The following is a 24,918-nucleotide window of genomic DNA, read 5'->3' on the forward strand; positions in this document are numbered from 1 at the left end:
TTAAATGAGATTATAAAGTGCAGAGTGCTAGGTGAGGTGCTAACCCCCCGAGTCTGAAGAAGGGTCTCGACCCGAAACGTCACCCATTCCTTCTCTCCTGAGATGCTGCCTGACCTGCTGATTACTCCAGCATTTTGTGAATAAATACATTCGATTTGTACCAGCATCTGCAGTTATTTTCTTACACAACCCCCCCCAGTCAGGTGGGGCAGTTCAGTAGACGAACAGCCGGAGGGGAAAAGCTGTTCCTGAACCTAGTGGTTCTGCAGTGAATGCTCCTCAGCCTTCTTCCGGAAGGCAGCGGGTCAAATAGACCTGGGAAGGGGTGGGAGGAGTCCCTCGTGATGCTGCAGGCTTTACTTTTGCACCTTCCTCTGTGAATGTCACTGATGGCAGGGAATCTGGTCCCAGTGATGTGCCGGGCTGTCTTCACAACACGCTGTCTGCAGGGCCTTCCTGTCTGCAGCTGAACAGGTCCCATGCCAGACAGTGATGCAGCAGGTCAGAATGGACTCGACGGACCTGGAGAGAATGGATGTACCCAGACCAACTCTCTTTATCCTCCTGAGGAACTACAGGTGTTGTTGATGCGGCGTAGACGGAGGAATTGGGAGCAGGGGATAGAGTCTCTGCAGGAGGCAGGGTGGGAAGAAGTGTAGTCCAGATAGTTGTGGGAGTCAGTGGGTTTGTAATAGACGTCAGTCGATAGTCTATTTCCTGTGATGGAGACTGTGAGATCAGGAAAGGGGGAGGGAGGTGTCGGAGATGGTCCAAGTAAATTTGAGGCAGGATGAAAATTGGTGGAGAAGTTGATGAAGTCCATGGGTGCAGGAGGCAGCACCAATGCAGTCGTCAATGTAACGGAGATAGAGTTCGGGGATCGGGCCAGTGAATGCGTGGAACAGGGATTGTTCAACGCACCCTACAAAGAGGCAGGCATAGCTGAAGCCCATGGGGGTGCCCATAGCTACGCCTTGGACTTGGAGGAAGTGGGAGGAGTCGATGGCGAAGTTGTTGAGGGTGAGGACCAGCTCTGCCAGGTGGAGTAGAGTGTTAGTAGAGGGAAATTGGATGGTTTTGCGGTCGAGGAAGAAACGGAGGGCTTTAAGGCCTTCCTGGTGGGGGATGGAGGTGTAGAGTGACTGAACGTCCACAGTAAAGATGAGGGAGTGGGGGCTCGGATAGCGGAAGTCATTAAAGAGATGAAGGGCATGTGAGGTATCTCGGGAGAGATTGGACCAGGGGGGATAGGATGGAGTCGAGGTGCGTGGAAATCATTTCCGTGGGACAGGAGCAGGCAGCAACAATGGGTCTGCCAGGGCAGTTGTGTTTGTGGATTTTGGGGAGAAGGTAAAAATGGGCTGTGCGGGGCTGGGAAACGATAAGGCTAGAGGCAGTGGAAGGCAGACAGCCAGAAGTGATGAAATCAGTAATGGTGTTTGAGATTAAGGCCTGGTGCTCATCTGTGGGATCATGGTCCAAGGATAAGTAGGAGGAGGTGTCTGAGAGTTGTCGCCTGGCGTCAGCGTGGTCAGCGTGCCAGACTACCGCGGCACCTCTCTTGTCGGCGGGTTTGATGATAATGTCGGGGTCGCTGCAGAGTGAGCGGAGGGCTGTACGTTCAGAGGGGGTGAGGTTAGAGTAGGTAAGGGGAGTGGAAAAGTTGAGATGGTTGATATCACGCCGGCAGTTAGAAATATAAAGGTCTAGAGAGGGTAGAAGGCCGTTCTGGGGAGCCCAGGAGGAGGGGGACCAGTCGAGATGGGAGAAGGGGTCATCACTGGGGGGTGAGGACTCCTTCCCATAGACAAAGGTACGGAGGCGGAGACGATGGAAGAAAAGCTCCACGTCATGGCGGACCCGGAACTCGTTGAGGTGGGGGGGGGGGGGGGGAAACGAAGGTGAGGCCTCTGTTGCGAACAGACCATTCCGTATCATGAAGGGGGAGGTCAGGGGGGATGGTGAAGACATGACGAGGGTGGGGGTTGGGGTCAGAGGAGGACCGGGGAGTGGACAATGGCCGGGGCGAGATCTGGTGGGTGTTCAGAGAGGAGGGGGGGGGGGGGGGTGGGTGAGGGCTATTGTATGGAGAGGGGGTATCAGGGGGTATGGAGAGAAGGCAGGTACAGGATACTGAGTTGGATGATCAGCCATGATCATATTGAATGGCGGTGCAGGCTCGAAGGGCCGAATGGCCTACTCCTGCACCTGTTTTCTATGTTTCTATGTTTTGTCTGTATGGATGGGGTGTGGTCGGGGTATAATCAAAGACTGTCTGACTCACCTCTACCCCATTGCGGACATTGGACTTTGTCTATGGAACTGGTGCACTACAATGCTGAGAACGATTTTCCGCACTCTGTCAGATACTATAGCAGCATTTAAAAGACATTTGGGCAGGTCCGCGGATAGGAAAGAATTAGAGGGATATGGGCCAATTGTGAGCAGGTGGGGCTAGTGTAGATGGAACATGTTGGTCGGTGTGGGCAAGTTGGGCCGAAGGACCTGTTTCCGTGCTGTATGACTCTAAGCTGCTGTGATCACAGACTCGTGAAGTCAGTGCTCTTTTAACAAAGGGTTGAAACCGGAGTTTCAACATACAATAATTAATAATCCACCACCTGGTAAGGGCAGATTTTTAAAAAGTGATATATGGTGTGGCATGTCATTAACAACAAACGTGTTTCAGCGTGTGAAGGGACGAATATCTGAATTTAAAGTAGTCGCCAAAAAGTATTGAAAATTGACACAAAACGCTGGAGTAACTCAGCGGGTCAGACAGCATCTCTGGAGAAAAGGAATAGGTGGAATTTCGGGTCGAGACCCTTCTCCAGACTGAGAGTCAGGGGAAAGAGAAATGAGAGGTAAAATTATTCCTTGCAGTCTGTCTCTGTGTTCATGATTTACACGGCATGGCCAAATTTTGCTCAATTCATTCTAAGCCAAATTTTAGTCATTTAATTCCACAGCTGGAGCTCCAAGTAAATAGTTTTCATTAAAAAAACATTAACTGACACAGATTAAAACTGCTAAAATGTAGGAGTGCTAAACATATTATTGGATTTTGCAGCTTTTACATCGTTGATAAAAACCCGTGAGGAAACAGTCTCAGTAAAAACTTTCCCCTCCCCCCCCCCAAAAAATGAGGACTCCAATTTAACAAGTACCAATAACATGAAAATTCCGACAATGGTTCCATGAAAATCTCCTTTAAAGCAGAATTTCCCAGCAACTTCTGCAGTGGTAACCTTACAATCTAAACTAAGTCGGCACAACAAACTCCATTTTAAATTTCAAGAATTTCTTGTAAAGGCAAGTGGATTTAAAATGGATGAAGGCAAATGGAAGGAAGCTCTCCCCAGTGTGACATACAAGCCCAATTCAAGAGAACGGAGCAGCAAGCAAACTCTGCATTGAATAAAGATTGAATTACCAGACCTCTCTCTGTTGGAGGGGGGGATAGCTAAGAGAGTTCCTTTCCCCACATCGTAACATTGCAAATGACTGGCGTGTCCGAGCCAGGCAATACGGCCGATGGTCTTTTCACCTTCGACAGTCTCTGTTCCAAAGATCGGACTAAATCCAAACTGCTCGGTGTCCTCTGCATCCCAGTAGCCAACCTTCCCATGAAGCACAGCCTCGGGTCTTGCTGGTCGATGCTCCTTCAAAATGGAAGATTCAAGTCAGCGCCCTCTGTTAGACCTGCCGTGACATACCTTCACCGAATGTCGGTGCGGGTCAAGAAGTGAGGGGATAATCTGGATGAAGGGGTCTGGAACCCTGCATCACCCGAGTCCTACTGAGCCTGGACTGAGCCCTTGCTGGACATAGGACCTTGAGCTCATGTCTGCCAAGTCAACGGCATGCCAGAGTGAGCTGAGTGTTAATTGCATGGTTTATTAATTAGAATCAATTGTGCTTTCCTTCACTCCGTCTCCCCTCCCCTTGCGCCATTCCAGCTCCTTGGTCCCTAGAATTGCGTTGATGAAGATCCAATTACTGATAAAGCTGGATGGCATTTTCTATGGGCTTGGGGGTGGGGAGGAAAACAATAGCCAAACCCGTGCGCAATCGTTGCTGCACAGGTTAGCTGTGAGCGGCTCAGTGCTAAGTACGCAGGTCTTTGACATCAGCAAGTGGTAGGTGTGTGCTAAATGAGGCAGTACTAAACGCTCGAAACAATGGGATGGAATAACTGGCCAGGAATGCCAACCATCATGGGGTTTCACAAGTCGGGCCAACTGCAACAAAAGCATTTGACCGAGTGGGTCAAATGACCAACTAATCACGTTGGGGAAGGTTGACTCGGCAACTTCAACAGAGCGCTGCTGGAGAAAGCCATTGACGTTTTCATTCTGCAGGCTGACGGGAGTGTGAGGGCAGGTCTCGCTCCTCTGCAAAGCCTCCCTTCGGTTACGTAAGAGTGTCAGGGCCAGCGTCAGTCAGCGGTTCCCGAACTCACAGCGGGACCTCTGACGCTCCCTTCCCCACCACTCAGTATCACAATCTCCCCCCGCCAGAGCTTGGATAGAGATTGACCTCCAGACCCTGGGGGAACGTTATTCCCTTTACCCTGTATCTGTACACTGCGGACGGCTTGATTGTTATCATGCATGGTCTTTGTACTTTATAGATACAGTGCGGAAACAGGCCCTTTGGCCCACCGAGTCCACCACAACCAGCCATCACTCCAAATACACTAGCACTACCCTACACACCAGGGACAATTTAATATTTAACGAGGCCAAAAAACCTACAAACCTGCACATCTTTGGAGTGAGGGAGGAAACCGGAGCATCCAGAGAAATCCCACGCAGTCACTGGGAGAATGTCCAAACTCCGTGCAGACAGCACCTAGTCAGGATGGAACCTGGGTCACTGGCGCTGAAAAGCAGCAACTCTACCGCTGCGCCATTGAGCCTCCCCTAAGTATAGTCTTTCGGCCAACTGGTTACCATTCATAAAAAGCTTTACACTGCACCTCAGTGCACGTGAATATAAACTAAACTGAATTAAATTAACTAATCTAAACTAAACTAAACTAAACTAAAAAAGACTCTGAGTCAGACTGTGATATTAACCCCATCTATTAATGACATCCTAATTCAATAAAAACCTGAAGGGCAATTTTCCACACAGAGGGCGGTGGGTGTATGGAACGAGTTGCCGGAGGAGCTGGTTTAGGCGGATGCAATAAATAACATTTAACAGACATTTGGACATGTACATGGATTGGAAAGGGAAAAAAAGACACAGAGTGCAGGAGTAATTCAGCGGGTCAGGCAACATCTGTGGAGAACATGGATAGGTGATGTTTTAGGCCAGGACCTTGTTCTCGAGTCTTCCATCCCCCTCACCCTCCACCTACTTTCCTTCTTCTGGCTCCACAACTTGCAACTCTTCAATCCTATATTTACTGTTTTTTCATCTCTGGCCTTTGTCCAACCGTCTGCCTATCAAACCCTGCCTGAAATGAGTATGAAGAAGGGTCTTGATCTGAAATGTTGCCTACCCATGTTCTCCAGAGATGCCCTGTGACCTGCTGAGTTACTCCAGCACTTTGTGTGTTTTTTTGTTAACCAGTATCTGCAGTTCCTTGTTTCTAAGGTTTAGAGGGATATGGGCCAAACACGAGCAAATGGTAGTAGCTTAGATGAGGCAGTTTGGTCAGCCTGGATGAATTAGAAACATAGTATTACAGAAAATAGGTGCAGGAGGAGGCCATTTGGCCCTTCGAGCCAACACCGTCATTCATTGTGATCATGGTTGATCATCCAAAATCAGTAACCCGTGCCTGCCTTCTCCCCATATCCCTTGATTCCGCTAGTCCCTAGAGCTCCACCTAACTTTTTTTAATTCATCAAGTGAATTGGCCTCTACTGCCTTCTGTGGCAGAGGATTCCACAAATTCACAACTCTCTGGGTGAAAAAAACTTTTCTCATCTCAGTTTTAAATGGCCTCCCCTGGTTTCTGGATTACCCCAACATTGGGAACATTTTTTCCTGCAGCTAGCTTGTCCAGCCCTTTTATAATTTTATACATCTCTATAAGATCCCCTCTCATCCTTCTAAATTCCAGTGAATATAAGCCCAGTCTTTCCAATCTTTCCTCATATGATAGTCCCGCCATCCCGGGGATCAACCTCATGAACCTACGCTGCACTGCCTCAACAGCAAGGTGGTCCTTCCTCAAATTAGAATTGGGCTGAAGAACCTGCTTGTGTGCTGTATGACTCTGCCTCTAAAAGATGGAAACACAGGGGCATTTTAAAGTCAAGTGTAGCTAATATGAAGGTATTGCCGGCTAACTTATTCCTTCCCATTGGCCAGTTGAAATAAATCGAATAAAGGCTGGATAGATTGGACGTGGAGAGGATATTTCCACTAACGGGAGAGGGCGGCACGGTAGCGCAGCGGTAGAGTTGCTGCTTTACAGCGAATGCAGCGCCGGAGACTCAGGTTCGATCCTGACTACGGGTGCTGCACTGTAAGGAGTTTGTACGTTCTCCCCGTGACCTGCGTGGGTTTTCTCCGAGATCTTCGGTTTCCTCCCACACTCCAAAGACGTACAGGTATGTAGGTTAATTGGCTGGGTAAATGTAAAAATTGTCCCTAGTGGGTGTAGGATAGTGTCAAAGACGGCTGTGGAGGCCAACTTCTTGGATATTTTTAAGGCATAGATGGACAGGTTCCTGATTGGTAAGGGTGTCAAAGGTTATGGGGAGCAGGCAGGAGTTGAGAGGGAAAAATAGATCAGCCATGATTGAACGGCGGAGTAGTCTCGATGGGCCAAATGGCCTGATTCTGCTCCTGTGACTTGGGAATATATGAGCTTATGACTCCATCTTTGAAAGTTCACAATAAGCATTCGTGTCACCACCACCATCGAATCCAATATGGTGGCACATAGACTTCTAGCCCGAGCTTTGGAAAGCTTGGCTGGTCCGATAGCAGCGGAAAACATTCACTGGACAGCTGAGATTCCAAGCTACAGGGTCTGCAATGTATTAACACAAATCCTTTACATCTATTTTCCCTTTTGCTTCATGCTGTATTCTGGCCACAGAAACTCAGCTAAAGATGGAGAGGCCCATTAGTGGTTTCACAAGCCATAATTGTCCTTATTGGAATAGTGAAGAAATTAATGTGCTCATTTAGTGCAATTAGGCAAATATTCTGGCAATTTTCTATTAACCACAATGGCTTCTAGGTTTGGGGGCTTAAATAATACACATACATAAATATTATTTTGACTGTTAAAAAATTACAGCATTTATAAGCAATTTACTAAATAATTACTGCACTCATTGGTTTCACATGCAAAAAGGATTAATTTCTTGGTTGCTCTGATGAGAGTGTTGGCTTCTCAAGTTAAGGCTTTGTCCAAATCACTTGATCAGCCCCAGATGATCACGGCATGTGGTTCTCTGCCAGAATAAATGGATGGAATCGCTCATAGCTCCAGAATGCTTTGTCTTAAGAGAGTGTTTCGTTTTTTTTTAGTTGAGTTGAGTTGAGTTTAGTCTCGAGATGCAGCGTGGATGCAGGCCTTGTTTTGCAACCAATTAACCTACAAAACTCTGGCGCTGTAAGGCAGTAACTCTACCAATGCGCCACTGTGCCCCTGCCCTGCACACAAAGACGTGGGCATGGCTAAAGAGGGCAGAAAGCCGTGTTTTCGTGCTGTATGGGCTTCTGTATATTGCTCCTCAGTGTTTGGGGAGTGGATGAGAAAGTGGGATAACATAGAGCTAGTGTGAACGGGTGATTGATGGCCGGAGGTGGACACAGAATGCTGGAGTGACTCAGTGGGACAGGCAGCATCTCTGGAGAGAAGGAATGGGTGACATTTCGGGTCGAGACCCTTCTTCAGACTGATGGTTGATGATTGATGGTCGGCGCAGACTCGGTGGGCTGAAGGGCCTGTTTCCATGCTGTATCTCTAAACTAAACGAAGCCAAAACAAAGCTCCAAACAGAAGAATACTTCTATTTCACCAGTGTTGCAATAATGCTGCTCTTTTAGATGTTGGCATCTCCAAAGGAATATTTTGGGCCTCGTTGTAGCGCAGCGTTAGAGTTGCTGCCTCGCAGCGCCAGAGACCCGGGTTCGATCCTAGCTCCAGGTGCCGTCTGTGTGAAGGTTGCACGTTCTCCCAAGGACCTGCGTGGGTTTTCTCTGGGTGCTCCGGTTTCCTCCCACACTCCAGGTTTGTAAATTTGTAAATTGTCGCTAGTGTGTGTAGGATGGTGTTAGTGAGCGGGGATCGCTGGTCGGCGTGGATTCGGTGGGCTGAAGGGCCTGTTTCCGCGCTGTACCTCTAAACGAAACTTGTGAAGAACCCTTTCCACAGGAATATCATTCAACTTGAACCTGAAAATATTCCCGATGTTCTTTTAATGCTCAGGAAAAACCCCCCACAAATTGTCACTCGCTTAACCACCAAGTTGTTGGTATAACTGGCACGTTAAATAACATTAAACGGCTTGTCCTCTGACTCAGTGTAATTAATGACACCGAAGGCTGTTATTAAACAGCTTGATGTCCTTTCCTCATCTGGTAGGTTACTGTGCAAGCAGCTATTGTCAGGAACACTGAGCAGTGCCGTGAGCTTCTGTGTCGGGAAATCAGTCCCGCCAGTTCCCATCAAACAACAGACCCTGTCACTTTGAGGGAACAAGGAACTGCAGATGCTGGTTTACGCAACAACAAAAAAAGACACAAAGTGCTGGAGTAACTCAGCAGGGTCAGGCAGCGTCTCTTGGGAACATGGATAGGTGACGATTCTGGTTCTGGTTCTGGTTGATTACTGCGCAAACACCTCATAAGTGGTGATCTCGCGCAGGCCGGAGTGAGTAGAGGAGTGATTACATTTTGAAGTGGGCCTTTTTGACCAAACTGAGGAGATCTAGTTACTCAATCCCCTCTTTAAATGACATCATCGGGAGTGGCACGTGTGTGTTGGGTGGTAACATTTTCCATTCCCTTATCGTCCTTGGGTAAAGGGAATATTGGTAGCAAAGTTTATTGAAATTTAGCGAGTTGATGATGTAGGGACCGGTATTTTGTCTTGTTTCATGGCGGTTGGTGCTCTGGGATGACGGCAGATTTGATGGGGTGATTTTGTGAATCTCCTTGTAAATTGCAATAAGTCTTAGCCTGATTCTGCGGAGCTCCAGGGTATCCCATCCGAGAGAAGTCAGCATATTATTCACGCTTGATTTGCGCTTGTAGTCATTACATACAAAGCGGGCTGCTTGGCGTTGTACTTTCTCCAGGGTGATCTTGTTGTTGTTGTTGAATGGATCCCATACGGCTCCACAATACTCCAATTTGGGCCTGACCAAGGACTTGTAGGCGTTCTCTTTGACGGATGTACTACATGCGCGGAAATCTTTTAAGAAGGATTCGGGACAGGACCCTTCTTCAGACGCAAGTAGACAGAGTGGTAAAGAAAGTGTAAGGTATTGTAAGGCAGTGTAAGGTGCTGGAATCTTCAGTTAAACACAAAGTGCTGGAATAGGACAACTGGTAGAAATAAAGAACTGCAGATGCTGGTTTCTACCAAGTGCTGGAGTTTCTCAGAGGATCAGGCAGCATCTCTGGAGAACAACGATAGGTGACGTTTTGGGTCGGGACCCTTCTTTAGATTGATTGTAAGGAGGGAGGGGGAAGAAAGCCAGAAGAGAGGTGGGGGCAGGACAGAGCATGGCAGGTAAATAGGTGGACACAGGTGGGTTTTGAGAGGAAGATGTTTGGACAAAGGTCAGAGACAAAATGGATTGAGGAGTTGCGAATTGTGAAGCCAGAGGAATGAATAGTGTCCAGACCCGAAGTGTCACTTATCCATGTTCCCCAGTGATGCTGCCTGACCCGCTCAGTTACTCTGGCACTTTGTGTCTTTTTCTTGTAAACCAGCATCTGCAGTTCCTCGTGTCTATATTTACAGGAGTTTTTGTTCGGCCGCATTTGGTGTATCGTGTGATGTTCTGGTCTCCCTAAAGCAGGAAAGATGTGGAGGCTTTGGAAAGGTTGCAGAAAGGTTATCAGAATGCTGCCTATATTAGTGGGTATTAGCTACAAGGAGAGGTTCGACAAGCTTGGATTATTTTATCTGGAGCATCGGAGGCTCAGGAGAGACCTGATGGAAGTATACAAAATTATGAGAGGCATAGACAGGGTAGACAGTCAAAAAAATTTCCCCAGGGTGGAAATGTCAGGAGAGCTTAACCTTAAGGTGAGAGCAACAAAGTTTAAAGGGTAGACAGTCAGGACCTTTTACCCTGGATGGCAAAGTCAAATCCTAGAGGGCATTGCTTTAAGGTGAGAGGGGCAAACTTTAAAGGAGATATGGATGGCAAGTGTTTTACACCAAGTGTGGTGGGTACCTGGAACTCATTGCCAGGGGTGTGGTGGAGGCAGATACGATAGTGGCATTTAAGAGGCTTTTAGACAGGCATGTGGATAGGCAGGGATTGGAGGGAGATGGATCACTTGCAGGCAGAGGAGATCTATTTGACTTGGCATCCTGTTCAGCACAGACAGTGTGGGCTGATCGGCTCGATCATGTGCTATACTGTTCCACGCTCTGTGTACTGTTGACAGACTCATGATTTCTTAATTGTGGTCCTTGGCCCTATGAGAGAAAGATAAGACAGGCCAACCTGCAATCTACTCATCACAGCAGAGTGTGTGGAGGTGGTGGCGATAACATTGAATGTAGGTTGCAGGCATCAAACGATTCAAGGTTATAATGAATGTATAATCAAGGAGTGTGGGCTGGTGTGCTGTCACAAAGCAGCAACATTCATTTAGAGTTAAGAAAGCTCTGTAAACTGTTTAGGAGATTTAACCATTGCATTTGAACCCCAGAATGGGGGCGTGCGTGGGAGTGGGGTGGGGTAGCTTGATGCACATACAGTCAGTGTGTGACCTTTAGTAACATTGTCAAACATGTTCATTAAAAACCATTAAAAAACTAGGAACCCAGCTCTCTGCCCCACTCCCTCCCTTAAAGACCAGTAACAACGTGCAGGGTGGTGAACTCAAAAGGTCTTTGGAATGTGGGAAGAAACCGGAGCACTTGAGGAAAACCCACGTGGTCACAGGGAGAATGTGCAAAGTCCACACACAGACAGCACCCTAGGTCAGGATTGAACTCGGGTCTGTTGCGCTGTGAGGCAGCAACTCTACCGTTGAACCACTGTGCTTCCTCTGGCAGCTCGTTCCATGCACCCACCACCTTCTGAGTGAAAAAGTTGTCCTTCAGGTTCCTATTAAATCTTTCCCCTCTCACCTTAAACCTGTGTCCTTTGGTTCTTGATTCTTCTACCTTGGGTAAACTGTAGCCAAGTAGCCCCTTAGGTTCCTATTAAATCTTTTCCCTCTCACCTTAAACCTGTGTCCTTTGGTTCTTGATTCTTCTACCTTGGGTAAACTGTAGCCAAGTTGCCCCTTAGGTTCCTATTAAATCTTTCCCCTCTCACCTCAAACCTGTGTCCTCTGGTTCTTGATTCCTCTACCCTGGGTAAACTTGTAGCCTGGAGACCAATAGCGTGTCCACCTCCCCTGCCATCCTCACGAAGAGTGAATTGGAGATCAGTGGATCCTCTCCAAGTTCTTCAAGTGCAAGAGTCTGATTTTTGTTCAGATATATTTCTCTGCCCATGGATCGTTCAGTGAAGATCACATCAATCTTGCAGGATTTACTGTCAACAAACAAGGAGCAAAAAATATACTGGAAATCCAAAATAATAACAGAAATACTGGAAATATCATGAAGGTTATGAGGCCATGGTAATCAACTTCACTTTATCATAATAAATGGTATGAGAGAATAAATTGTATTTCTGTCTCACTGAACAAAATGATTGATTACATTTCATGTAAAAGGCGGATTGATTCCTGCTGACAAGAACATTGTAATAAATTAAACAGTCTCCTTTCCTCTGTTTGGCTGTTATAATAGGAAAGAGTTTTAACCCCAGCGAGACAAGCTATTTGTTATTCCAATTCTCCTGCCTAGAGAAATAGAGTCACACAGCACGGAAACAGGCCATTCGGCCCATTTGCCCATGCTGGCCAAGATGCCCCAACTACAGTCGTCCCACCTGCCAGCATTTCCTCTAAACTTTTCCCATCCATGTACCTGTCCAAATGTCTTTTATATGTCATCAAAGTACCTGCTTCAACTACCTTTTCCAGCAGCTCATTCCATCCACCAACCACCCTCTGCATGGAAAAAGTTGCCCCTTGTATCGTAGAAACAAGGATGCTGCAGATACAAAAAAAAAGACACAAAGTGCTGGAGTAACACGACGGGGCAGGCAGCATCGCTGGAGAACATGGACGGGCAAAGTTTCGGGTTGGGACCCTCCTTCAGACTTTGCCCCTCTTACTGTTGCCTATTCTTATAGCTGTTCAAACATTAGGGGTGGCACAGTGGGGCAATGGTAGAGCTGCTGCCTTGCAGCTCCAGAGACCCGGGTTCGATCCTGACGAAGGGTGCTGTCTGTACGGAGTTTGTGCGGTCTCCCTATGGGTTTTGTCCGGGTGCTCCGGATTCCTCCCCCACTCCAAAGACGCACAGGTTTGTAGGTTAATTGGCTTCGGCAAAAAATTGTAAATTGTCCCTAGTGTGTAGGATAGTGTTAGTGTACGGGGAAACTAAACTAAACTAAAATAAACCCTCTGTGTGGAGTGCTGGAGTTGCTCAGCAGGTCAGGCAGCATCTCTGGAGAACATGGATAGATGACGCTTCAGGTCGGGACCCTTCTTCAGATTTTGCCCTCTTATTGTTGCCTAAAATGGCTGTTCAAAAATTCCTACAGTTCCCGAAAAACTACTCAAGGAAACATAAGTGCCTAGAAAACCAGTAAAAACAATCCAAGCACTTCTGAGTCTGAAGAAGGGTCTCGACCCGAAATGTCACCCATTCCTTCTCTCCCGAGATGCTGCCTGACCCGCTGAGTTACTCCAGCTTTTTGTGTCTATCTTCGGTTTATCCCAGCATCTGCAGTCCCTTTCCACACAAGCACTTCTGGGAACCCAGCACTACTGCGGGTAAAACGTAAAGTAGCTGACTTATTAGCCCTGACAATTTACAGATAAGATGTTTCAAGCTCCATCGAGATTGTTTGTTGAGAGTGACTATTTTTTTTACCCAAGTCAGATTTGTTTGACGTTGTTTGGCCTTGTGAATGTTTTTAAAATTCACTTCCAGTAAAAGAAGTGCCCCCAAAAAAAGGGCAGTCGGTCAATCAATGTTTTTATCACAGATGTGCAAATGCTTTCCTCATACCTTGTATTTAAAATGTCACTATTCCGAAATAGCTTACAACCTTCCTCGGTCCTAATGGGTAAATATGATGATATTATTATCTTTTTCTCGTCAAATAGTGTAACAAAATATATTAAGCTGTTTTCTTTTCTAAGAAAGAAACAGTAAGACAACAAAGATATACACAGAGTGCTGGAGTAATTCAGCAGGTCAGGCAGCATCTCGGGGTAACATGCATAGCTGATGTTTTGGGTCAGGACCCTTCTTCAGTCTGACCCAAAACGTCACCTATCCATGTTCTCCAGAGATACTGCCTGACCCACTAAGTTACTTCAGCACTTTGTGTCTTTTTTTTGTAAACCAGCAACTGCAGTTGCTTGTTTCTATATTTGACAACAAAGATGTTTAGTTCAGTTAAAGCAAAGAAACAGGCCCTTCGGCCAACCGAGTCCAAACCGACCATCAATCACCTGTTCTCACTAGTTCTATGTTATCCCACTTATTCATCCACTCGCTCCACACTTGGGATCAATTTACAGAAGCCAATTAACCTACAAACCCGCACGTCTTTGAGATGTGGGAGGAAACCAGAGCACCCGGAGGAAAGTCAAGCAGTCACGGTGAGAACATGCAAACTCCTCACAGACAGCACCCGAGGTCAGGATCGAACCACAGTCTCTGGCGCTGTGAGTCAGCAGGTCCACCAGCTGCTCATAGACAAATAACACCTTTCATATCGGAAAACATCTCGAGACATGTTCCAATGTGACAGAAGGTAGACACTGAAAGCTGGAGTAACTCAGTGGGACAGGCAGCATATCTGGAGAGAAGGAATGGGTGACGTTTCGGGTCGAGACCCTTCCTCAGACAGGGCAGCACAGTGGTGCAGCTGGTAGAGCTGCTGCCTCAGAGTGCCTGAGGCCCGGGTTCCATCCCAACCTCGAATATGGAGTTTGCATGTTCACCCCGTGGCCTGGAACGTGGCAAATTCAACAGCCTGACCGCGGGAGACGACGGCAGGGGAAGAGAAAAGACATTGTGGCCTTCCATCACAGTGAGGAGGTGACTGGAGGAGACTCACTGTGATGGATGTTTCTTTTTGTTTCTTTTTGTTTGGTGTTGGTTTATGATTGTGTGTGTGTTATTGCTTATTTTTATTGCTCTTATTGTTGGGACTGTGGGTAATCTTTCATTTCACTGCACATTTATGTGTACGTGACAAATAAACTTGACTATTGACTCCGGTTCCCTCCTACGTCCCAAAGACGTGCAACTCCGTAGGTTAATTGGCCTGTGTGAAATTGTCCCTGGGGAGAGGATGAGAAAGTGGGATAACATGGAGCTCCTCCAGTGACCGTGTGGCTTTCCTATGGATGCTCCCATTTCCTCCCACATCACAAAGACGTGCGGGTTTGTAGGTTTATTGGTCTCTGTAAATTGCCCCCTAGTGTGTAGGGAGTGGATGAGAAAGTGGGATAACGTGGAACTTGGTGCAAACAGGTGATCGATGGTCAGCGTGGACTCGGTGGGTCTAACTGCCTGTTTCCATGCTGTATCACTAAACTAAACTCAGCAAGAACAAAGCCCCAAACATAGCAATAATTCCATCTGATCAGTGTTGCAACAATGCCGCTCTGGCAGATCTCAGAATAAGTTTAATTGTATCTCGTGTAACAAAATAACTGCAGCTGCTGGTACAAACCGAAGGTGTTTATTCACAAAATGCTGGAGTGACTCTCAGCAGGTCAGGCAGCATCTCAGGAGAGAAGGAATTGGTGACGTTTCGGGTCGAGACCCTTCTTCAGACTATATCTCAATCACTGTTCCAATGCCGTCATTAAAAGGATCAGCCTTTTAAAAGGATCAGCCTTGTGTCCCCACAAATGGAATGTTAACCAAAGCACTTCTTATTCCTGTGATATGCACTTCCTTAAATCTGCTGAGAAATATATTGAACACCTTTCAGATTTAATCACCCAGCCGTAATAATAACAAATGGTTTGTGGTTTAATAAATTATCAGATTATCAGACTGGGAATTTCCACGCACAAAAAAACGTCAGCACTGGACTCCTGTGGCTGTTGGTGGTGTAACTTTGTCAGCTTCCTGCAGCTCACTGATTGGCGAGAGAGTTGACTGCATCCAACCAGTCTGTGTATGTAAGGCGCTGAGACCAACCCAAGCAGTCAGTCTGTGCATCGAAGACTTTGAAACCAGAGCAAGCTAAGTTTTTCCCTGAAGGAGACTTAACAGCCCCCGGTAAAACCACCAAAACAAAATGTGCCAAGGATTATCATCAGTGTCAAGCTGCTGCTTGGAAAGGTACGTTGCTGAAGGTTTTTCAGTGTAATTGTGTATCTTCGTGCAGGGGGAAGATTGCAGAGAAATAATGCTTTCAGAAACTTTCAAGTGGGTCAGACTCTTATATTTACAAATTTGTGCAGTGTGAAGGCGATATAGATTCTGCATGTGTAATATATGCAAAAAGAATTTTGCTGTGTAGTTGCAGATGTCACACAAATGAAGCACATTTGAACCATTAGATTTGCAGTTCTGTTTTCGTTCCACAAACCCATGAGCGTCGTGGTGCATTGCAGTAACAGTTGTACTAGGAACAGCAACAGTGATAAATCCTGACATCGATTAAGACTAACCTCCAACATCATGTCAAAATTGTGAAGGAATATGGTGAAAGATGTGTTTTGTGCATCAGGAGTTAGAGCTTTTCAAGCTTGCAGCTGGAAATGATTTAAGCTTCGAATCAATTGAAGATTGAAGATCCATAAAACATTGAAGCAGACACATTTATAGTAGGTCTGCTCTCCAGGTTGTTTTTCCAGATTAGTATAGTGGAGCTAAGACAAGAGGTCTGTTCGCAGAGTTAGCACAAGAGTTTATGCCCCGATTATTTTACTTAACTCGGCGATGCATGCAAATACTTGAAATCTGAGACTTTAAAAAAAATAGCTACAAGTAGTCAAGATATCAGCCTTTGATAGAAGAAAGGGCAGCAACAGTACCCAAAATATTACCCATGGTCTTATTTTGGTTGCGAGTTGTTTTCAGTATCCTGACTCATTTTTTATTTTCATTCTATGACTTAAAAGACCCAATCGCCGTTAAGTTTTCTGTTGTCTCAGTTCGTCTCAAGATTTGTTGCCATTTCGGCTCCAGTTACTCCAGTCAATTTTTCGAACAAGTGACCTCCCAATTGTTTCTGAGGAATGGAATCCCACGGAGCCATGAGCTAACCAAATTTAACCCCAATTTTGCCTGATTCCACCCAAATTATAGACAATGCAGGTCCCTTCAAATAGCAAATGCTGGTCAAAGGAGCATTGATGAACTCAAAATACATAATTATCATCAAAACCAGTTGATTTTTCTTGTGCGACTAACAATGACTTTCCTTTGCAGGGCAAAGGGTATTAAGGCTCGGCTTGGGATCCTTCTACAGAAGTCAAAGAAAATTCGTCAATCCGTACGAACAAATAAGAAAGATAAAGCGAGATCCAGGTGAGCTTACAGTCAATGTCTCTCTGACCTCAAGGCAGTTCAATTGATATTCAAAGAAGCTTAGGCTCTATCTCTTCAAAATATACTAAGGAAAACTGTATTTTAATCTTTCCATCACAGAGCCTCCTCAGAGGAAGCAAAGAAATGGAGACAATCTTTGGACAAGATGCTTTCTCACAAACGTAAGTAGGCATGAATATTCCTGACATTATTCAGACTACTTGGCGATTTTCCATGAGGTCATTGTGTTCATCCGACCCAGGCGGAACTGTTTCAACGCATTGATTCAAGTGTTACCTGTGATTTGGGAGGATTTTGGTAAAATTAGAACGTATACGCAATGATTAATGGCAAAATATTTTCAGTTCCTGTTCTTAGATGTTAAACTTGCCAAATAATTCCCGTGTTTGGAAATGATACGGCACGAGCAGAGTAGTTTAGTTTTGTTTATTATTGTCACGTGTACCGAGGTACAGTGAAAAGCTTTTTTGTTGCGTGCTGGCCAGTCAGCAGAAAGACTGTACATGATTACAATCAAGCCGTCCACAGTGCACAGATACGGGATAAAGGGTATAATGTTGAACGGTATAATCTCTCCCTATAGCTCAGGGCCTCGAGTCCTGCCCACATCCTCGTAAACCTAAAGTAGCAGAACTCTCTGCAATAAATTGGTTGCCATGACTACAGGTGCCTGCTAGGATCAAACGAGAGCAATAGGGTTGATAAACAGTGCCGTGCCAGCCAAGAAATCACTGAGAAAGTCGCAGTAATATATAGCCAAGATCTGTCCAACTAGGAGTTAATTCTTTCCCATGTTGATCCACTGTTCAGTCAAGTCCAAAGGGGATATTGAAGCCAAATGGTTCTCATATCATGCTTCTTGGCAACTTGCCTGGTGCCCCCTTGGGATTCTGAACTTGCTCACTCAGAAAGGGTGGCAAATGACTGGATGGACAGCAATAATAATTCATCTTAGTAAATTCTGCTTGCCCTCAAACTTTCACAGGTAACCTACCTCAGATTGCTATTGCGCATTAAGAGATTTTTATTTATTGGTCGGGGGAAAATCCCAAAGCACGATTTATCGTGAAATGTAAAAGCATTTCACAAGACTGAGCATGTTGTAAATGCTTGGCGGAATTGCTGCTTCACAGCGCCAGAGACCCAGGTTCGAACCTGACCTCGGGTGCTGGCGGTCTGTGTGTGGAGTTTGCACGTTCTCCCTATGACCGCGTGGGTTTCCTCCGGGCACTCCGGTTTCCTCCCACATCCCAAAGACGTGTGGGTTTGTAGGTTAATTTGCCCTCTGTAAATTTCCCCCTAGTGTTTAGGGAGTGGATGAGAAAGTGGGATAGCATAGAACTAGTGTGAATGGGTGATCGATGGTCAGCATAGACTCGGTAGGGCACTGTGGCTCTTAATTGATGGGACCTCTAATAAGAATAAAAGGGAATTTATCAGAATAAAAAGACGTACCTTTAGGAAGGAAATGAGGAGAACTGTCTTTAGCCAGAGGGTGGTGAATCTGTGGAATTCATTTCCACAGACAGTTGTGGAGGCCAAGTCATTGGGTATTTGTAAAGTGGAGGTTGACAGGTTTTTGATTATTACGGGTGTCAAAGGTAATGGGGAGGAGGCAGGAGAATGGGGTTGAGAGAGTAAAATAGATCAGCCATGATCGAAAGGCGAAGTAGACTCAAATGGCCTAATTCTATTCCTATGACTTATGAACATAATGCTTTGTACTTTGGACTTTGCACTTTGCATTAGAATTACAATTCTCTCTCGTCTTCTTTTGGTAGATGGTTTAGCTGCCTTCAGAACCTTCCTCCGCTCAGAGTACAGCGAAGAGAACATTGAGTTCTGGCTAGCCTGTGAAGACTACAAGAAAATCAGGTCAACTGCAAAGCGGACCTCCAAAGCAAAGCTGATTTATTTGGAATTCATAGAGACAGATGCCCCTAAAGAGGTGAGTCTCTTCATACCAAGAATTCTAGGGGCCAAATGAAAACAAATGGGACCAGCCCACTTGGTCGGTTGTTTATGTTTATTCTTGTCACATGTACCGAGGTACAGTGAAAAGCTTTGCTTTGCATACTATCCAATCAGGTCAGATAATATCAAACATCAATACAATCAAGCCAAACTCGAGTACAATAGGTAGAGCAAAGGGGAAGATACAGATTCTCGGCATTGTAGCGCAACAGTTCCATAGACAAAGCCCAATGTCCACAATGGGGTAGAGGTGAACTGGGCAGTATCCTAGTTCCAAAGGATTACATATACCATACATAAACACAATCAAGTCAAACTCAAGTACAACAGAGCAAAGAGGTCCAGTGAAAAGCGTTGTTTTGCATGCTATGCAATTCAGATCAGATAATACAATACATGAATACAATCAAGTTAAACTCAAGTACAATAGGTAAAGCAAAGGGAAAGATACAGAGTGCAGAATGTCGTTCTCATCATTGTAACGCATCAGCTCCACAGACAAAGTCCAATTTCCACAATGGGGTAGAGGTGAATTGGCCAATAACAGAATTCCAAACAGATCAGATAATAATATACGCAAATACAATCAAGCCAAACTCGTGTACAATAAGAAGAGGAATGGGGAAGATATAGAGTGCAGGATATAGTTCTCCGAATTGTAGCGCATCAGTTGCAGATACAAAAACAATATCCACAAAAGTGGAGTGGTGAATGGGCAAAATGGGCTTGTAGGGTCTATTTCCTTGCTGTGCAGATCTATGATTCTATATGCAATTGTGAACCACACCTCATATCATCATATCATATCATCATATATATACAGCCGGAAACAGGCCTTTTCGGCCCTCCAAGTCCGTGCCGCCCAGCGATCCCCGCACATTAACACTATCCTACACCCACTAGGGACAATTTTTACATTTACCCAGCCAATTAACCTACATACCTGTACGTCTTTGGAGACGTACAGGTATACCTAGTATATTATTTTAAGAAACTGTGGGAAACTTTACAATTAACAAGAATGAATTATTGATTTTTTTTTCTCCCCCTTCTCATCTTGAATAGATTAATATTGATTATGAAACTAAAGACTCCACCAGGAACTATCTTCAGAGGCCCACCAGTTCCAGCTTTGACGAGGCACAGAGTAAAATCTACAACTTGATGGAGAAAGATTCCTACGCCAGATTCCTGAGGTCGGAAGTGTATCTGAACCTGACCAGACAAACTGAGAGAGCGGCAGTCCACTCCGAGTCCAACAAGCAGTCCGAGACATGAGTCGGGGAAGCAGAACCTTTTGGGGAGACCTGAACAGAGCAGCTAATGCATGCTGCAAAGATGAATGGAAAGCATAAGTGGAAACATAGTTGGGAAAAAAAGGGTTATTAGTGAGCTGAGTTTTCAAGGCTTGGAGAAGGAATTGGACATGCACTGAAGCTGTTGAGGATTCAGTGTATACTGAAGCGAGACTATTGGACTTTTACACAAATATTTTATTGCTTATTGTATGAATAATTTATTGTATTGCCCATAACTTATTTTGATATTGATTACACATTGTACGAAAATATTTGAAAAGTCTGTGCGAGGAAGAAGTTGCTCGGAAATTTGTTCTACTAAACCGTTTAAGAAGAATTATTGGTGCAGTATCCAGCTCCACTTGGGTCTCTCTGTAGAATTAATTGACCATTGGTATGAAGTTTAACCTCCTTAATAACTCAAAGGAAAATTAATTGTAAACATCTGCACATGCATCCAGTACTAAACACTTTAAACATCACACGGTTGGATGGCATGGTGGAGCAGGGGTAAAGCCACTGCTTTACAGCGCCAGAGACCCCAGTTCGATCCTGACTAGGGGTGCTTGTCTGTACGATCTCCCCGTGGGTTTTCTCTGAGATCTTCGGTTTCCTCCCACGCTTCAAAGACGACTGGGTTTGTAGGTTAATTGGCTTGGTACAAATGTAAAATTGTCCCTAGTGTGTGCAGGGCAGTGTTAATGTGTGGGGATCGCTGGTTGGTGTGGACTCGGTGGGCCGAAGGCCCTGTTTCTGCACTGTATCTCTAAACTAATCTAAACCACACATTAAATCTTAACCATACTAATTGATGTCCTGGACATAAAAAGGACTAGCCAACCCTTTTGAAAGAGCTCACCACTGAGAGGAATATTTTAGTTGTCTACCTAAATAATTCCGAACATTGGACGCCATTTGTGTTGCTGGATTATCCCAGCGACAAACCCAAGCCACTTAACATCCATTTCCAAAGCAGCTCGGGTTCCAGATTGAGTGGGAAAGGTTACTTGCTGTCACTACGTGCCAAAGGTTTGTTTTTTGCTCTCGCCACACTATCTGCTGGCTGGCTGTTCGTTTTTTTTCCTTTAACTATTTACATACGATTTTCTCCAAATGAAAATACTAAGAGAAAACTAAATATTGTACAATAAAAGGATTTCCTTTTCTACATGTTGTACAAGGCTTGGAAAAGGAATGTGGTATGGGTATGTGGTGATGTACATGAAATACATGGAGCACTAATTAAAATAGTACTGACAAGGGGAGAGATGGATCATTTGTGAGGGAGAAACTGAGGATTAATTGCATGATTATGAGCATGTCATCTGGTCTTAATGAGAGCATTTATACTCTTGTGAAGGAAAGACTGTGGATTCAAGGTTCATTCCATGATTTTGAGCACGCAATCTGGTCTTAATCTCTATCAGACAGTGTTATATGGCCAAAGGTTTAATATCCATGCGTAGGTATATCTTAAAGAAATGAGTAGACCCTGTGGTGTGTGAATGCACCAGCACTGTTATAACTGGGCATCGACAACTGTGACCTGTGAAGAGTAATGTGATGCTTGGATTGGAAGGAGATCTAAGCAGTTAAATGCAAGACCTTCCAGGGAGAAGGTGAGAAATCTGCGGAAGCGGGTTGTAATGTTAGTGGGCAACTTCAACAATCGATATACCTGAAGAAAAGGATCAGATATTTGTTGAGGCTCATGGACTCGCAATGCTGCCAAATGTGTATGAACCGAGTCGGGAGATATGATCAATGGGAATTATTGGTCCCGGGAATGGATACTACAGAGATGTTAAGCATAGATGTTGACAGTCAAGAGTAATGAGAATAATGTCATGCATGTAGACAGATGGTTCGTTCGTATGTATGCCTGTTACCTTTTTTTTAGAAAAGGAAACAATTTAATGTATATAAGCTAAGTGTGACTTTAAGGGTTAATGTACCATATGAAATGACTTCTCATACATTGTTGCACCGGATTGCTCTCAATAAAAGAAGTTTAATATATAGCTCTATCTCTGTTATTTACCTTGGTAAAACAGCATAACCCAAAAACCATTCCCACACTGACCTTTCTGTCCTGGGCCACCTCCATGGTCAGAGTGAGGCCAAACGCAAACTGGAGGAACAGCACCTCGTATTCTCCTTGGGTAGCTTACACCCCAACAGAATGAACAACGAATTCTCCAATTTTATGTAGCAACCCCCTCTTCTGTTTCTTTCCTATACGCCCTCCCCTCACTCATCCCATTTCTCCCACTATCCCGGATGCCTCCCTCTGTGACCCTTCCACCTATACCCCTCTCTCTGACTTTACATTTCACTCTTCTCTCCTTGTAACACTCTTTTCTCCTCTGCCCTTTGTCACTTTCTCCACCTGCCCATCAAAAAACCTCCTGTATCCACCTACCACTTGCCAGACTTTGTCCCCCCCCCCCCCCCCCCCTCTCTCCCACCACCACTTTTCCAGCTTTCTACCCCCTATTACAATCAGGACGAAGAAAGGTCCCAACCAGCAATGTCGTCTGTCCATTCCATCCTCAGATGTTGCCTGAACCACTGAGTTCCTCGGGCGCTTTGTGTTTTGATCAGGATTCTAGTATTTGCATTACTTTGAGTCTTTAATCCGCTCCTCTGAGATGGACACACAAGATGCAAAGAGCATTTTGGAAGAAGAGAGTTCTGTTTGATGCTCTATTCCATTATTTCTCTTTTAATTACTAGTACCAGACCTCGCCATACGTTGTGTGTGGGCCTTATACAAATTGGCTCAAACATCCCCCCATGCTACACCTGCAAATCACTTTCAGCTATTAAAAATTGCAGATGATAAAATATTATTGTGAGCCTGTTCTTCCTCGTAGTAAATACATGCCCATTAAACTATTGCGGAAACAGCTATTTTGGAACTGCGACAATAATTTCAGAGATATGAATAGGAGCACAGTGGCACAGCTGGTAGGCCTGCTACCTCAGCAGCACCAGAAAACCGGGTTCAATCCTGACCACGGGTGCTGTTTGCATGGGAGTTTTACATTCTCCCTGTGACCACGTAAGTTTCCTCTGGGTGCTCAGGTTTCTTCCCATTAATTAATTCATTAATTCATTAATTAATGTGGGTTAATTGACTCTGCAATTGTAAATTGCCCCTAGGGTGCAGGGAGTGCATGCGAAGGTGGGATAACATAAAACTAGTGAGTGGCTGAATGATGGTCGGCGCGGACCCGGTGGGCCGAAGGGCCTGTTTCGATGCTGCATTGTTAAACAAAACAAAACTAATCTACCAGACAGTGAACAGATTCATTCTGACTGAGAGGCGCTGGTTTGAGATTGCACTGAAGGCTTACACCTTGAAAGGTCCACACTCCCTTCGAAGGAGTAGAGTCATTTAAGTTCCTTGCAACCATCATCTCCATGGACCTTAAATGGGGGGCCACCATTCACTCCACAGTCAAAAAGGCCCAACAGAGGATGTACTTCCTGCGGCAGCTGAGGAAACACAATCTGCCACAGGCAGATCCAATTCTATACTGCCATCATAGAGTCTACCCTCACCTTCTCCATCATGGTCTGGTTCGGCTCAGCCACCAAGCACGACATCCGGAGGCTGCAACGGTTCATTCGCACAGCTGAGAAGGTTGTTGGCTGCAACCTTCCCCCCATTGACGAACTGTACACTGCAAGGGCCAGGAAGCGAGCGGGCAAGATCATCTCTGGCCCCTCTCACCCTGGCCACAAACTCTTTGAAGCACTTCCCTCTGGAAGGCGACTCCGGACTGTCAAAGCAGCCACAGCCAGACATAAAAACAGCGAGTAGTAGCTCTACTCAATAACCAAACGTCTGTAGCCTCATTTTGCTCTGGTATTTTATTTCATTCACAAGTTTAAACTATAATGTCTTATTCTTAATGTTTTAATCTTAATTGTTTACTGTATATAATGTTGTTACTTGCGAGCGGAACACCAAGGCACATTCCTTGTATGTGTACATACTTGGCCAATAAACTTATTCAATTCAATTCAACAGCACTGGCCTATTTGCCAAGACCTAGCAGTGGGATGGAGTCCTCAATTCAGAGGAGCAGTAAGCCACATGGACTCGGAAGCACACAGGCGGGTTAACAGGCTGTCGGTTGGGGCACTATAGGTGGTGTCTGGGCGAGGGAGTGGGAAATCAAAACTCATTCACTGGTTATCTACTGACCTCTGTTGGAGGATGCATGCATCACAGCACCCCAAGCAGAATAAGCAGAACTGATAAAACAGCATGTAGACACTCAGTTGCAAATGAATTTCTCCCATTTGGATGGGATCACCAGAATGGTGCAGTTCAGCAAGCAAAGCACACGTAAGTAAACCTTTGTATATTTCGTGTTCTTGTTCTATGTCTGTATGAAACTTTGCGAGTCTTCAAGGTACAACAGAGGTCTTTATTAATTTAACTCAAAGCTGGCAGCAAGACAATTAAAATGGCTGCAACCCCACGATCTGACTGCACACTCCACACTGTGTACAAGCCAAGATAACTATGTACTAAACATCTCCCTTTGGCCTGTGCAGCGCCACCTGCTGCACGGGAGGAGCAACGGGCCCTCCCACCCCACACAGTCCACCAAACATCACAATACATGTCTAAGATAGACACAAAATACTGGAGTAACTCAGCAGGACAGGTAGCGTCTCTGGAGAGAAAGAATATTTATACCACTATTGGTAATGGTTTATTATTGTCACATGTACCGAGATACAAATAATATATCTTGTTTAGGTTTATTATTGTCGTGTGTTATGGGAATAGCGCACTCTGTGGTGCAGTAC

General features: G+C 45.3%; 1 protein-coding gene across 1 annotated transcript; it reads left to right on the top strand.

The window, feature by feature from the left end:
- The first annotated feature begins 15,457 nt into the window (after window positions 1-15,457).
- LOC144597939 (regulator of G-protein signaling 5-like) lies at window positions 15,458-22,090 on the top strand. The gene is made up of 5 exons (XM_078407760.1): window positions 15,458-15,601; window positions 16,697-16,795; window positions 16,916-16,977; window positions 18,598-18,764; window positions 19,856-22,090. Exons 1-5 carry the CDS (start codon window positions 15,558-15,560, stop codon window positions 20,066-20,068), a joined length of 585 nt encoding a protein of 194 aa, XP_078263886.1. The 5' UTR covers window positions 15,458-15,557; the 3' UTR covers window positions 20,069-22,090.
- The last annotated feature ends 2,828 nt before the right edge of the window (window positions 22,091-24,918 follow it).

Source organism: Rhinoraja longicauda, chromosome 11 (genome assembly GCF_053455715.1).
Source record: "Rhinoraja longicauda isolate Sanriku21f chromosome 11, sRhiLon1.1, whole genome shotgun sequence".
NCBI classification, from domain to species: Eukaryota; Metazoa; Chordata; class Chondrichthyes; order Rajiformes; family Arhynchobatidae; genus Rhinoraja; species Rhinoraja longicauda.

Coding starts and splice junctions, on each gene's coding strand:
- LOC144597939 (XM_078407760.1), top strand. CDS start 15,558: ATGTGCCAAGGATTATCATCAGTGTCAAGCTGCTGCTTGGAAAG. Junction 16,978..18,597: donor CAAGATGCTTTCTCACAAAC/GTAAGTAGGCAT, acceptor TTCTTTTGGTAG/ATGGTTTAGCTGCCTTCAGA. Junction 18,765..19,855: donor AGACAGATGCCCCTAAAGAG/GTGAGTCTCTTC, acceptor CATCTTGAATAG/ATTAATATTGATTATGAAAC.